Source organism: Phodopus roborovskii, unplaced genomic scaffold, assembly GCF_943737965.1.
Source record: "Phodopus roborovskii unplaced genomic scaffold, PHOROB, whole genome shotgun sequence".
Lineage (NCBI taxonomy): Eukaryota > Metazoa > Chordata > Mammalia > Rodentia > Cricetidae > Phodopus > Phodopus roborovskii.
The window spans coordinates 7,222,972-7,237,875 of record NW_026126682.1 but is presented as its reverse complement, the minus strand read 5'-3'; the positions used below and the strand labels follow the sequence as shown (position 1 = coordinate 7,237,875).

At 38.0% G+C, this 14,904-nt stretch overlaps 1 protein-coding gene across 4 annotated transcripts in view; it reads right to left on the bottom strand.

The window, feature by feature from the left end:
• The window catches only part of LOC127214182 (cyclin-dependent kinase 14), a 294,998-nt gene that overhangs the window by 56,729 nt on the left and 223,365 nt on the right, over positions 1-14,904 (bottom strand). For all 4 annotated transcript variants that reach the window (XM_051174586.1, XM_051174587.1, XM_051174588.1 and 1 more), the window contains one exon: positions 8,687-8,781. In XM_051174586.1, the coding sequence (XP_051030543.1) occupies positions 8,687-8,781 (95 nt within the window). The remainder of the gene's footprint in view (positions 1-8,686; positions 8,782-14,904) is intronic.

Below are 14,904 nucleotides of genomic sequence, written 5' to 3'. Positions count from 1 at the left end.
ATCCCAAGACTATATGGAAAACATAAATTGGACTCAATAGGTTTAAAAAAAGTAGGAACACAAAGTAGAGTGGATAAGGAAGAGTGGTAGATCTCTATATGAGTTGGAGGAGGGGTGTATGAAAATGATCAAAGTATACTCTGTGAAATTCTCAAAGAATTAAGTTTGTAAGAAAGTACAGGAAGAATCTTCACTGTGAAGACAGGCAACAGCATTCAGAGCTTCTCTACAAAAGAGAGCAGTTCCTTCTTTGGTTGAAGATCAGGGTCTACCACCTACCCACATACTCAGACATCTCAATCACCCTGTTCTATATCAAGTAGCTGATCAGAGTCTTTAAATTTAAACATAGCAGCCACAACAAACTACAGGAAAAAATAAGTAACATGGGACAAACAGTTTCACTAGTATTAAATACTACTGCTAATTAATATTTTTAGTAGATAAAAACATTCTGCACCTTTAAAATGAGAAAAGGATTTAAAAAATGGAATACTCTGAGATAAGATATATCAGAAATTCAAACAATTCAAAATATGAAAGTTTAAATATAATATGTGAAATTTAAAACTGAGAAAATGTCCATTAATCCTGAGCTAAGGGAAAAGAGAAGCAAAAATAAAATAAAAATGGGAGAGGAAAAAAAGAAAATTTGAAAAGCAACCCAAAGGTCAGATTTTTAAATTATACAGAGAAAGAATGTAGAGAAGATTAAAGGAGGAAATTGTACAAAATAATTGAAGAAAATTGTTTAAAGCACAGGAAATATGTACATTAAAAAGATGCTCAACCCATAATTACTCAAATGCAAATCCAATCATGACTTCTGAATAGCCAAAAAGTAGATGATAACCAGTCATGGTGAGTACAGGAAATCTGGAATATTCAGTCATATGTTTCTTGCCACATCATAAAATGGGGATGAATTTGGGAAAATTGTTTTGGGGTCTCTCAGAAAGTTAAAGAGGAAACAAACACCACAAACACAACATACACACACACAAACACACAAACACACACACAACACAACATACACACACACACACACACACAAACTCACACTCTCTGAAAAAATAAAAAATAAAAGTAAAAACTAATGACAAGACTTGAGATTCCACTATGAGCAGATTGACCCAGTGAAATTAAAGATACATTGTGGTCTCATTTTGCTTCAATATAAAACTTCAGAACAGACACGATGAAGAGAAGTCACTAAAGAGAAGTAATGGCAGATAAGACAAAAACTACTAAAATTCAAATGGAATTATTCCCAATCCAAATCACTGCATCCAGCTAAACTGTCAATCAAGCATTAATGCTGAGCTACAAATACCTTTCCCATGCTTATCACTGGACAGTATCAGAAGTTATATTCATCAAATAATCACAAGATGGGGAGGGGGGACTCTCCAAAACAAACAAGAGGGAAGAGCATAAAAGGAATCAAGAAAAGACTTGCCATCCCTGTGCTCTGAGAGGTCCTGAAGCAATGACAAAAATTAAAAACAGGGGGGGAACTGCACAGGACCAAACCCTCTGAATGTGGGTGACAGTTGTGTGGCTTAAGCAGTCTGTGAGGCCACTGGCAGTGAGACAAGGTTTTATCCCTAGTGCTTGAACTGGCTTTTTGGAGCTCATTTTCTTTGGAGGGATACCTTGCTTGGCCTATATATAGTGTGGGGGGAGGGTTGGTCCTGCCTCAAAGAGATGTGCCAGACTTATGACTCCCCATGAAATAGTAAGGGGGGGGCGGCTAGCGATCTGACTTAGCCATTAAAGGTACATGTTACTCTTACAGTTTAACTCCTAGCTATTTAAAAGACAGTAAAAAAAAAAAAAAAAGTTTTGTTTCATGTTTAGAAAGGACAGAATTGGTTTTCTTAATATAGAAGGTACAAGGTGAAGACTTCTGTTTTCCTAAAGACCCAAAGACCCTAAGACTGAAGGAATCTAATCTCTAAGCAAGCATGACAAGATTTCACCACAAATACATGGTTGCCACAGCAAAGAATGCACAATATTTTAAAATGCAATACGACCTAAGCTAAATAGTCACATAAGAAACAAGAAATTATAACTATTAAACAAGGAAAACTAGGCACTGTGACATTGCTTAGGAGGTGGGGGTAGGAGGATCAGCACTTCAAGAACAGCCTGTGCTACAGGAGACTTTGTGTAAACACACACAAGCATACACACACACACACACACACACACACAAGCATGCGCGCACACACACACACACACACGAGTGTACCCAACACATGACAAATACAACCAATACACAAGCATGAGTGCATGCACACATACACAAATGCACACAAATGCATACATATATGTGCACACACACACACACACAGAGGAATGGATGCACACATGCACATGCACACACAGTAAATAAGATGAAAGAAAAACACACTGAAATGACAAGAATTTAAGTTATTGTGAAAATTGGTAAAATGTTATCTCCACTCTATTTTGTGTCCTATATAGCAATGTGCACATTCACACTTAGAATTGCTAAAGATGCTTTCTCTAAGCATTTACTGACCTAATCAAAATTAAGGTAACTGGAATCATTGATTATCTTCCTCCTGATCTGGGCACATTCATCAAGTAAAAAAAAAAAAAAAAACTGTTGCATTTATAATTAATGCTTTCTCTAGTTCCTATGAACTCATCAGTTTTGATAGTTTTACTCTACTTAATCTGTCACTTTCTTGTCTCCCCACAACTTAACATGCACAGTCATGTACGACTGCTATTTCCTTAAGAAATATAACAGCATTTCTTTTTTATGTCTTTTTTCTTATAACCAAGTCCATTTAAATGAAAACAAACATTTATAGACAATATTTGGGAATTTGAGCATCGTTCTTTCCAAACTACTTGCTGCTGGTAAGGGGCGCTGTCATGGGGGATTCTAAGAAGATGCAGAAATCCTGGCTGTAGTCTGCAAGGCTGCTTTGTCCAGCTGTTTTGAATGTAAGATCACCTGGTACTCTGTTTCAGGCGGTCTGACTTGATCAAACCACATTAGTCTGGAAGAAATCCACCGCTTTTCATTTTCTCTAGCCAATGGCTGGCAGAAGAGCTATAACAGCACTTCTAATGAGGAAATTAAGACTGCCTTTCTTTCCTAAGAAACCCTCTTTTTAATACAGTTCTCATCTTCCCAATGATTTCTCAAGTAAAGAATGCCTGTGGTTACAATGATAGAATTATAAAATGAGAATTTAAAGTGAAAACAACAACAACAAAATCCACAGAGGCAGTGATAGGAGATGTCATTCTATAAATATGTTTCTCTTATTGGTTAATTAATAAAGCACTGTTGGCAAATAGGAAAGAAAGATCAGTGGGATTAGGAAACAAGGAGGATTCTGGGAGATGAAGAGTCAAGATGTAGAGTCTTAAGAGATGTCCAGAACCTCTCTCCGGTAAGGTAAGACCACGTGGAAACACTTAGATTAATAAAAATGGGTTAATATTTAAGACATAGGTAGCTAGCCGATAAGAAAAGCTATTAACAGGCCAACAGGTTTATATCTAATAAAGCATCTCTGTGTGATATTTGGGTTTAACACTGCTGTGGGACCAGGCTGATGAGAAAGTGCTTATAACAAGGCAGAATGCATTCAAACAAAATGGTGTGAAATAGTGGAATATACATGTAACTGTAGATGATCAGGCATTTACTTACTGCAAGTTAAAGGTCAGATTCACTTCCATTTTAGACTGTGTAACTTACTATTCTGAATTAGGATTGGGGCAAATGAATCAATTAGTGATCAAGTGAATGACCACAAAAATATTTTCACAATAAATGGTGCCAAGTTTATGTAATAGTGAAACTTGGTCCTTGCTATCTAACTTGGTGATGCCTAGATTAATACTACAACCAGCCTGTTTTGTGAATCTTGATAGGAAACGGGACCTCTTCATCATTACACAGACTCAGAAGATGACAGGACACAGTAAGAGCAGGGAGTACTTGAATGAACCTGGTTTTCTTTATCAGCAAAACAGAGCTATCTTATGAGTACTCCAAGGTTCCAGTAGGGACCATGACTTCCCTGTACTAAGGTACTACAATAACATTTTAGTGCTATGCATACAGCACAGGTTAGAACACACATCCCCCTCCCCATATACTACAATTCAGATTTGATTCCTCCCATCCTGCTGAATGAACACATTTAGTGATAAAGTGTTCCTTATTCTCTAAGATGCCAAATTTAGTTTACTAGTAACACAGAGCAATGGAATAGTCTTTCCAAATTTGAGCTACAACAGGTCTCCTGGAAGTCTCACACGTGGCTCCTGCAGCCCCTCTAGAGCACAGGCACTGTGACCCCTCTCCTCTCTGTGTGCCTGGTTTCTCATCACTCTTTCTGTTGCCACCTTGTCATCTTATTGGCTGACCTGCATCAATACTACTTTACTCCAGTTCCTGTCAAGGCACACACACCATACACTGGCTGTTCTCCTCTGTCACATCTCAATGCCAGCTCACACTAGAGCAAAGAAAGAACCAGTCTTGTTTTCCATGAATCACTCATAAGTAAATGGCTTGCACTGTCTTTTTCTATATTTAGTCAAACTGTCCTTTAGGAAAGAGCCAAGCACACTGTGTAACACAGAATTTACCTTAAAGACTGAACTCATGATTTCATCAGACTATTTTCTGACACTTGATTACATACATCACTCTAATTGCTAATTATGGGTCCTACCTACAACAAACACAGCTTGGCCAAACACAACATTACCACTTCTTTATCAAAATCACTAGACACCAGGAGAATGAGGTCAAGGACAGTGCCTTCTAGCACTCTGCAATTGACTTTTCTCCTTGATCATGTCAATGCCCTAATCAATAGGTTTGGGAAAAGCTCTTGAAGCAGATACACAGAAAAACATGGTGATCTGACAAGCAGACTTCATGGCCATTGTTTGCTCAGATCTCATTACAGTCCTTGGAACACACAAATCAAATCCTGGGACAAACAAACAATAATTAATGAGAATGAAGATTATCAAAACTTAATGTTGAACTATAGTTTGGAATTCTGCCAATATTCTGTATTATCTGGTGCATCCATAGATGTAGAGATTTATTTTAAACCATCTTTTGGTAACTAGATTCACTCTCAACTATCTGAAATGTAAACAATTTCACAAAGGGAGAATACGTGAGTATGTCATCTGAAGTTCAACACACATCTTTACCTGTAACTGAGTAATAAAGTTAATCAACTGACTGCTTATGAGAGGGCTCAGGGGGTCACGAAAGCATGCTCTGTGTTGGAATGAATACAGTGGGATTGGAAACCTGTTGCTATGCTTTGTGAATTTATTCATTTATTTTACATAGGATTTCAATATATAGTGCTGACTGGCTGGAACTTGTGGACATCTCTGCCTATGTCACCTGAGTGCTAAAATTAAAAGCATGCACCACTAAGACCAGTATGTAATGTGAACCCTGATGAGAAACTGGACATGTTTGCCATTACAAAAAACTGGACACACACTCTGTGGGGTCCTGTACAGTCAAAATATGACATATAACTTCATTTTGGCAAACTATACCAAAAAAATTCTAATGCATCATTGGATGGAAAAACCCAATGAAGCAGTGAGGCTGCAGAGGTTAGTTTGACATCATTAGCAAGGAGGTGATACCTATTTCCCCAGCGAAGCCACACAAGCAATTGAGAAATGAAACCTGTTTTTAACACTCTTTCTTGATGGATGCAGGGCTCAGAGCACACCTCTCTGCCATAATTCTCACTCTGGATCAGGCTGGCCAGAATCGCCTGATCATTCTTGTTCTTAAAGTCCTATTTATTTATTTATTTATTTATTTATTTATTTATTTATTTATTTATTTATTTTTGATAGGTTCTGACTAAGTGGCCTTAGCTGTCCTGGAACTCTCTGTGTAGACCATGTAACTTTGAACTGATAGAGAGCTCTGCCTGCCTCTGCTTTCTGAGTGCTGGGATTAAAGGGATGTGACAACATAGCTGGCTGTCTTTTGCTTCTTTTTATACATCACTAGCCACTGAACCACTATGCTAATTGCCTCCAAAGTCATTTCCTTGAGTATTTTTCTGTATCACTAACATTTTTGTCACTTATGTCATTATTCTGGCCTTCAGAAGGCTTTCAAAGACCTAAAACGTCATTTGTGGGAATAATATAAAAGAGCTAGGATTAGAGTTCTCTGTCAAAGAAAGGGGTAGAGATGCATTACATTGCATGGGCATTGTCATAAATAACAGTATATAGTGCGGCTGATAGGTGTACCTCAAAAAGCCACTGGAAACAGTTCTAATATGAAAGCAAAGGTATAACAGTGTCCAAAAAACTATCAAACTGTCTTGCTTTACCTTTAAATCAAGGATTTTAAGAGTGTGGCATACTGATTTCTCCCACATTGCTTAACTTAGGTCCTTATTTTCTTTGGGTTTTTGCTTGTTTGTTTGTCTGTTTTGGTGGTACTGGAGATTGATTCTAAGGTCTTTTATAAACTAGGCATGGGCATGTGTTGATTTGGTTGACAAACAAGCCCCATAGGCTCACATAGCTGAACATTTGGAACCCAACTGGTGGCACTTCTGGGGAGGTTGTTGAGGATTGCAGCCTGGGTGGAGGGACACATATCACTGATGACAGGCTTTGGGAGTTCACAGTCTCTCCCCAACTCTGATTTGCCTTCACCTTTGTCTTTCATTTCCCTGCTTCTATGCTTGATGCTTGCCGACATGTCACCCCAAGTAAGAATGGAATTCTAACATTAAAGCAAAGATATACTAATGTCTCAACATTCATCAAACTGTCTTGCTTCACCCCAGGATAGACTCACCCCTTCCGGAATCATAAGTCAGAATAAACACTTCTATACTTTGTTTTGTTATGGCACTCTGTCACAGCAACAGAAAAGTAATGAAAACACTCCTCTGCCCCAAAGCTCTGTTTCTGCATACCAATCTCTTTGGACACAGGATCTCCCTAAATTGACCAGGCTGGCCTTTAATTTGCTCCCTAATCCAGGCTGGCCTTGTATTTATGACTCTCCTGCCTCAGTCTCCTGAGAACTTGGGAATACTGATAGTACCACCAGGATCATCAAGAAGTACTATTAGTAGCATGAAGCAACAGAATTAATGCTGCTCAGAATATAAGTTTGATATCATAAACTTTAATATATGGTAATATCATTACAAAGCTTGGGAACTTTAGATTATAATGTTTAATATTTATTTCAGAACATAGTAAGGAGCAAAGCCACATGTTTATGTGTGCATATATGCATACAAGTATACATTCATTTAATTAATATATATATATGTGTATGTGTTTCACTACATGCCAGTGGACTGTACAGGAAAATAAACATGAGGTGTGTTAATTTTGGTGTTCCAAACATTGTTTTTTCTTGTGGTGTTAATTGTCCAATTTGAGGGAGGGAATAAGTACATCTTTAAACACTCTTTCTATAAAGCATTGTGGAAGGTGGTGAATATAGAGAGAAAAATCTATATTTCATTGAAATATATTAATCAAACATACTAGAAAACATGAATGGAAAGTTCCAAACCTAAGTCAGCTCAGTGTACTATTGACTCCAAATCACAGAGGAAACAAAAGAAATTATATTTGCATTGAAGTGTGAATCTGCTTCCATTCTTGGTAGCATGTAATATATGCAACTTGATAGCTCTAGCTGTCCTTGCAGCCACATTACCATATTATTCAAATGTATCTATCATTTATATGTAAATAGACAAGATGAATGGCTTCTTCATGAGACAGCAATTTTCAAATGATAAACAGACACAGGCACACATTAGGAAGATAAAAATGCTTTAAATATTCATTCTTTTATACTTTTAAGAAAAAATGGGAATTATTTCAATAAAAAACTAGTTTGGTGATTATAAAAACGAGACCTCAATACAGTCAAAATCCTGGTAGCTATTCTTCTCAATAAAAAGTCGGCACCGGTGTCATTTGTATCTTATAAATTACATGTTCTCAGATCCATCTGTGAAAACTGGAATGCTAATTATCATGGTTACATTTCATGATTCCACAGTTAAATGCTGAGACGGTGCTACACAAACACCATATGTTTTAGTGAGGGAAACGAAGAAAGATTAATTACTAGTTGAAGTTCAGGTCTTCCAAGCTGTGACACTCTCAACACAAGAAGATTGTTACATGGTATGCTGTGAAATCGGAAGCTTTAGTTAATAGCTGAAATAGCTGAGAAGGAAAACTTTGAACCCCCAACACTGCGCAAAAAGAAAAAAAAATTAAAAATCTTCCTAAGGATGCTTTTGTGAAACCAAATTACAAGCCCCAAGGAAAATATTTGCTGCTGTCTCTGGGTTCCTTTGGTAGTGACCATCCTTTTTGATATGCTTAAAAACCACAATGTAAGCACACCTGTAACAAACAGGCTACAAATAAGCCACATACCTAACAAATGCAACTTAATATTTTTCTAGATATTCTAACAGACATACCCAGAAATATCTCATTATTTTATGCAAAATACTATCACATGTACTCAGAAAAATCACTCAATTCAGTGAAGCAATTTAAAAATCAACTCCTAGCCCTGCACGGATTTTATTCATATTTAGCCAGCCTGAACTCTTATTTCACTTACCACATATTCAAAGACAAGTGTCAGTGTTTCCTTGGTGTGGATGATGTCGTGAAGCAGCACAATGTTGGCATGCTTCAATCCTTTCAACAGAGAGGCTGTAAAATAAAATGGACAGAGAAACGATTTACCATTAGTTGCCACCAACTAGCATGCTTCATTATCCATTTGGTCATTGTCAGATGAGAGATATCCATTTCCCATATTCTAAGCCAATAACTTTTCATAATAATGGGTCGAAGAACAAGATTTTCAGTTAGAGAAACTCCCCCAACTACTTCAACTGTCAGTCATTAGTAGCCTCTGGATAGGTGACATCCTTCTGTATGTATGTTTCTCTTATTGGTTGATGAATAAAACCCTGTTTGGACAATAGAGGCAGGAAGATAGGCAGAGCTAGGAGATGACAAGAAGGCTGGGAAAGAGGAAGCCCACCAGAAAGAGGACACCATGTATCTGCAAAATGAGAAACAGGTCCAGAGATTCTCTGGTAAGTCAAGATCAGTAGTAATGGGTTAATAATTAAGACAGAGCTAGCCAAAAGAAGCCCCATTCCCCCCCCCCATCCAACAGTTTTATAATTAACATAGTGCCCTTGTGCTTATTTGGGGCTGAAGAGTGGCGGGACTGGCAGGAGGAGAAAAACCACCAGCTACTGATATGTTCCACTGAGTTCAGAGTACTGGTTTCAATTCTTTCAAGTGAAAAGAATGAAGATGTATTTGTGTGTGGGGGGGGTGCATGTGTGTACACATGGTACAGGGCACATGTGGAGGTAAGAGGACAATGTGTAGGAGTTGGTTCCCTCTACCTTGTAGGCTGTGGGACAGAATTCTAGCCATCAGGCTCAGCACCAAGTACCACTGCCCAATGAACAATCTCAGTAGCCCATAATTCTTTTAAATTTTAAAGTTTGTTTTAATGAGGATTATTTACTATCAATATGGTTTATTCTAACATATGTTCCATGTGCATATATTCTACTAGTACTGGATAGAAAGTCCTGTAAATATCAACTAAATCATATTGCTTCATAAGATAATTGAGATCTTCTAAATCTTTATTGAGTTTCTGAATAAAGTAACAATTCTAGCAATTACTGAGAGTGCATCGTTAATTGTGGCTTAATCAAAGTATATTTTGAGTTCTCTAGTTTTGTTTGTTTGTTTTCTTTCTTTTTTTTTTCTCCTTGTATCTTATTATTTATATTGATATTTATATTGATTTATTTACTTCGTGTGTCATATATCCTCATTAGCTTCAGCTGTCAACCTGACATAGCCCACAGTCATCTGAGGGAGTCTCAATTAGGGGGTTGCTTTAATCAAACTGGACTGTGGCAATATCTGTGGAGGATTTTCTTGATTGCTTATTGACACAGGAGGGCCCAGCCTACTGCTAGAGGTGCCATTCCCACCTAGGCAGGTGTTGCTGGGCTCAGTAAGAAAGCTAGGTGAGCAGAAGCCTGGGACAAGTCAATAAGCAGCACTTCTCCTGGCTGGAGTTTCTACTCAGATTCCCATCTAATGTAAGAAACCCTTCCCACAGAAGGTGCTTTGGGACATAGTGGTCATCACAGGAATGGAAAACAAATTGGTGTGTATGCACATGTACGTGAGTGCACGCGCGCAGGTTAGAAATCTTGCAGAAATCAGTTCTCTTTCCAGCACATGGTTCCCAGATGCTGACCTCACGATGCCAGGCTTGATGGCATGTGCCTTTTACCTAAGGTACCGACTCAGCATCCCTACTTCTTTAAGCACTCAAAGTACTGATTCTCACTGCACACACCTTTATCATGCTTTGTTCATTGAGAATTGACCCTTTTATGAATGTGTACTGCTTTGTTACTGGAAGTATTTACTGCTCTGCACTTACCCTTGTGTGGCCTGTCCAGTTTGAATGTGATTGTTTACATGGTGGATCTTTTATGATCCTTTTCTGTCCGTCTTACAAACATCATATAACTGGACTGTTTGTATTTTAAATCCCATCCTGCCAATGTCTGGTTTTCACCTAATGGAGTTAGGGCTACTTACATTTATTATAGACATTAAATGTGCTGTTGCATAACATGTGCATTTCCCCTGAACACCTTGCAATTTAGTTTTCATTTATTTTGGGTTTTTATCTTTTATATTTTTCAGGAGTTCAATTAACACTCACTTTACTTCATTTTCTCTTTCCTTTTAACTCATCTTTTGCTGAACCTAAGTATTTTCAATCCAACAAAGCTTTCTATTTGTTTTCATACATCCAAAAAGCTGAGGAAAAAATATTTAACTCACATCACAGTATTCTATATGGTTTTCTTTAGCTTCACAAGGGGTTTCTGGTGTGTATCATTAGCTAATGTGCACAGACCTTTATTTCTCCTCTTTTGTAGATACAGACTTCTTTGTTCTCAGTTAATGGGCTGGAGCCCTATTTTGAGAGTCTTTTGCCTTGACACTTGCATTCCCTTTGTACAATCGGTATTGGTAGCTGAGAGGTGAGGAGGAGTCCTTTTCCACCCCATATGACCCCTCTTATTCCTCTGCCCTTCTTCATTTTCAACATGATTCAAGGGGCTGCTCTTTCTTATAAAACTTCAGCTCCATGGAGGAGATGGTTTCCCAGGACCAGCACTCACACCTCACCTCCTTTGCTATAGACAGTGCTGCCAAAAACAACACTCAGTCTAGCTAGCTTCCTTCTTCTCCAATGTCTTCCTAAGCTTCCAAAAAAGAGGGAAAAAAGGAAAAAAATGAAAGAAAGAATGAATGAATGAATGAATGAATGAATGAACGAATGAAAGAAAGAACGAAAGAAAGAAAGAAAGAAATCCACCATCTCTGTCCCTTTTTAGTTTCTTAGCCCTCTCTTAGGCCTTACCAGCACTGCTCTCTATACACACAAGCGTGCAATGATTTTCTATTGATCCTGAAGTTGTGAGTCACCTGTGTGAGTGAGATGGTATGCTGTCAGCTTCCTGCTCCACAGTGAAAAGGACATGTCTTCTATCTCTGCAACCCTATTGTACAAAAGGCCTGGCACATAGAAGGAACTCAAATTTACTAGGAGCAGTGAACACTCCATGTCTTGGCCATCTCTCTAGCCCTGATTTCTTTATTCTGATGGAATAAGAAACATGTAAGACTAAAGGAAATCTTTAGACTTAACAAGAAATGTCGTGTGTGTGTGTGTGTGTGTGTGTGTGTGTGTGTGTGGTTGTGTGTGTGTGTGTGTGTGTGTGTATGATTTTGATCGTGTAGCTTCTTTTTAAAAATTTGTCATAGGGCAATAGTTTGAAATTATTTTTAAAATTCCAAGTATATCATTATTGTTCATTGCAGCAATTTATAATCTGTCTTTTAATTATTCTACTCTCTCATTAGCTTTCTACCAGGAAAGCCTTAATATAAATTTCCAGGACTCAGTTATTAATCTGTAGAACAAATGCACGTTTGCTGGTTGCCCTCTACTTTTCCTCTGAGGCCAACTTCAGGAGAGGCTGTTTTCTGGAACCACAGCAGGGTATTTGGAATTGATGGCCAGCACAGTGTTTAGCACCCACTCTGTGCAGCAGGATCTCCAACGGAAACCAACGGAAGGACCAAGGAAATCACAATGTACGAAAGGATCCTGGCTGGCTGTGGGAGGCGTTTCAGAAACCTATTATGTAACATTATTTGTAATCTTGTCCAATTTCATTTTTCAGTGCTCTCTTATCTTGTCAAGTCTAGTGATGACCCATCTGTACAGATAAAACTCTAAAAAGGAATGGAGGCTTTGACTGCATGAGGAATTGCACGTTTAGAGGCCTTCTCGTTTGGTTTCTTCTTTGCCATTTCCCCTTATCGTCTTTGCTTTTTCACTGCTTCCCCTGAAAGCCTTTCTTACTTCTCAAAATAATACCTTCATACTCTTTATGCACTACCATACTTTCCTCACAGTTCCAGCAACAACAAACGCCTGTTCTCTTTCATCTTAGGTAAACGTGTTACTCTACTGCCACAGAAATAAATATTTCTGTAATTTGACCAATGCCATGTGATGTTTAAAAGCCCAATATATTTTTTACTAGATCTCAGTTTTGACAGTTTATAGATTCGAGAATATATTTATGCATGATTTCTCAACATACTGGGAGCTAAATAAGTATCAATATTTGAGAGTAAGTGCTCTTTTTGAATTTAACGTAATGAATCTGTAACTGGAAAAGGCCAGAGCCACAATTTCCAAAGGTGATGACAGAAAAATGGCATTTGACAGTGGAAAACAGCCAGCAATCTACCAACAAGAGGACAGGTGACAGACACGACCACTTTGTGGCTGCCAACCCAGCAGCCACTGTGATAGCAGGTGCCCAATGCTGTAGTTCCTTCTGCCACCAAGGCAAATAAGTCTCTTTGGATGCCAAGCTAATCCAGGGACATACAACAGGGAGATCTGGAGCCAGTCTAGTCTTCTCCACAATAACACTGTCAAAATAACACCCTCGTAGACTTAGCTATATCATAAGTATTCCATGTGTTATTTGTTCATAGTTTGCAAACAAATCAAATCCTGCAACATTTACATTGGTAACTCAATAGACTTCCTTTCTGTACAAAATTTAGCCAAACCATACAGCAACATTTCTAATTCTGTTCACTAGGAGGGTTCGAAATGCCTTAATTGTGTATAATATAGCATTTTGAATTAGGATTAAGGGCGAAAAATCGTAGTTTTGGAGTTCTGGCATCACAATAATGTGATTAAAGGCTTTCCATTCAAATGGTAACTGAGGGATGCAGGGAACCCCACCATCGAGTGGTGGGCTTCAGACACAATCTGTCAGTCACATTGGGACATCCCACTTTGAGAACAGAGGTAGTCTCCACTCAGACTTAAAAAGGGGTGAATTTTAGCTAAAATTGATCCCATGATCAAAAATAGGATTAAATCAATATGTAAAATTAAAGTAAGTTTATTTGATTAAGTCCCCAATGCAATGAATACAAACTGCTTATAATGAGGAAAGGAACACATTTTTAGAATTTGAGAATGTCAAATTCTCCTAGGAAAGAAAAGATGGATGACACACAACACTACCCTTTAACTTCAGTGTTTACAAAGAAATGGGGCATTTACCATTTCCTGACATCTTTTCTGTGTGTCTTTACCAGTGGGTGAGATGTAGAGGTTGATATCTGATTTTTCCCAAACAATAGCAATTAGTATCCGTAAAGACTAAGCATCCAACCATATCTCAATCTACAAACATCAGATACAATTTTTCAGCCTATATTCTGAAACTCTTACTATAAATAGTAAAACTTTCAACTGAGAACTCTTATCTGATGTGTTACTGGATTCTGAATATTTTCTAAGCTAAAATATTGGATGAACTTGGAAAAATGGGGAGAAAAGAGATGATTCAGTGTTTACTTGTGTCTGTGATGTGGATATGGTTTACACAGAATGAGAGCAAGCAAGTACCTTAAAGACTGATAGGAGGCATTGGATACTCCACCCACATTCTGTAACACATGCTGTCTACCTGGACATAAGTTTTAAGAACAAGTATAGTTGCCATACTTTTACTCATTTCTGATTCATCCCTTAATAATATCTAATATTAAACACACACACACACACACAGAGATAGAGAGAGAGAGAGAGAGAGTGACAGAGAGAGAAAAGTGTGATTATATCTTCAACTCTGTATTTGTCGTGTTGTATTTGTGTGTGTGCGTGCGTGTGTGTGTGAGTGTGTGAGTGTGTGTGTGTGTACCAGTTTACATGAATCTGTATGCACATGCATGTGGATGCCAAAGGTACTGAGTATCTTCCTCAGTTCTCATTTTTTTTGAGGCAGAGTCTCTGACTAAATCAGGAGTTCCTCATTTTAGTCAGACTGGCTGGCCAATCTCAGATGCCCTTCTGTCTCTATGCATTGGGACTAGAAACACTAAATTGCTAGGTTTTCTTTCTTATATAGGTTCTGGGAGAGTTGGACTTGAGGTTTCATGTCTCTCTAGTAAGCCATCTCCCCAGACTGCTTTTTGCAGTTTCTATATACATACTCTGAGTTACTTAGGGAAGAAATCATAGCTTCTGTAAAACACACGGCTAAAGTAAATATGCACCATATAGACTTAAATCCCACACAAGCTTAATAATGTTTTTGCTTCACAGATGTCCTTCAAATGTGAGAGGGTAATGCTGGATTAGGAATACCTTGATATCTGCTTTTG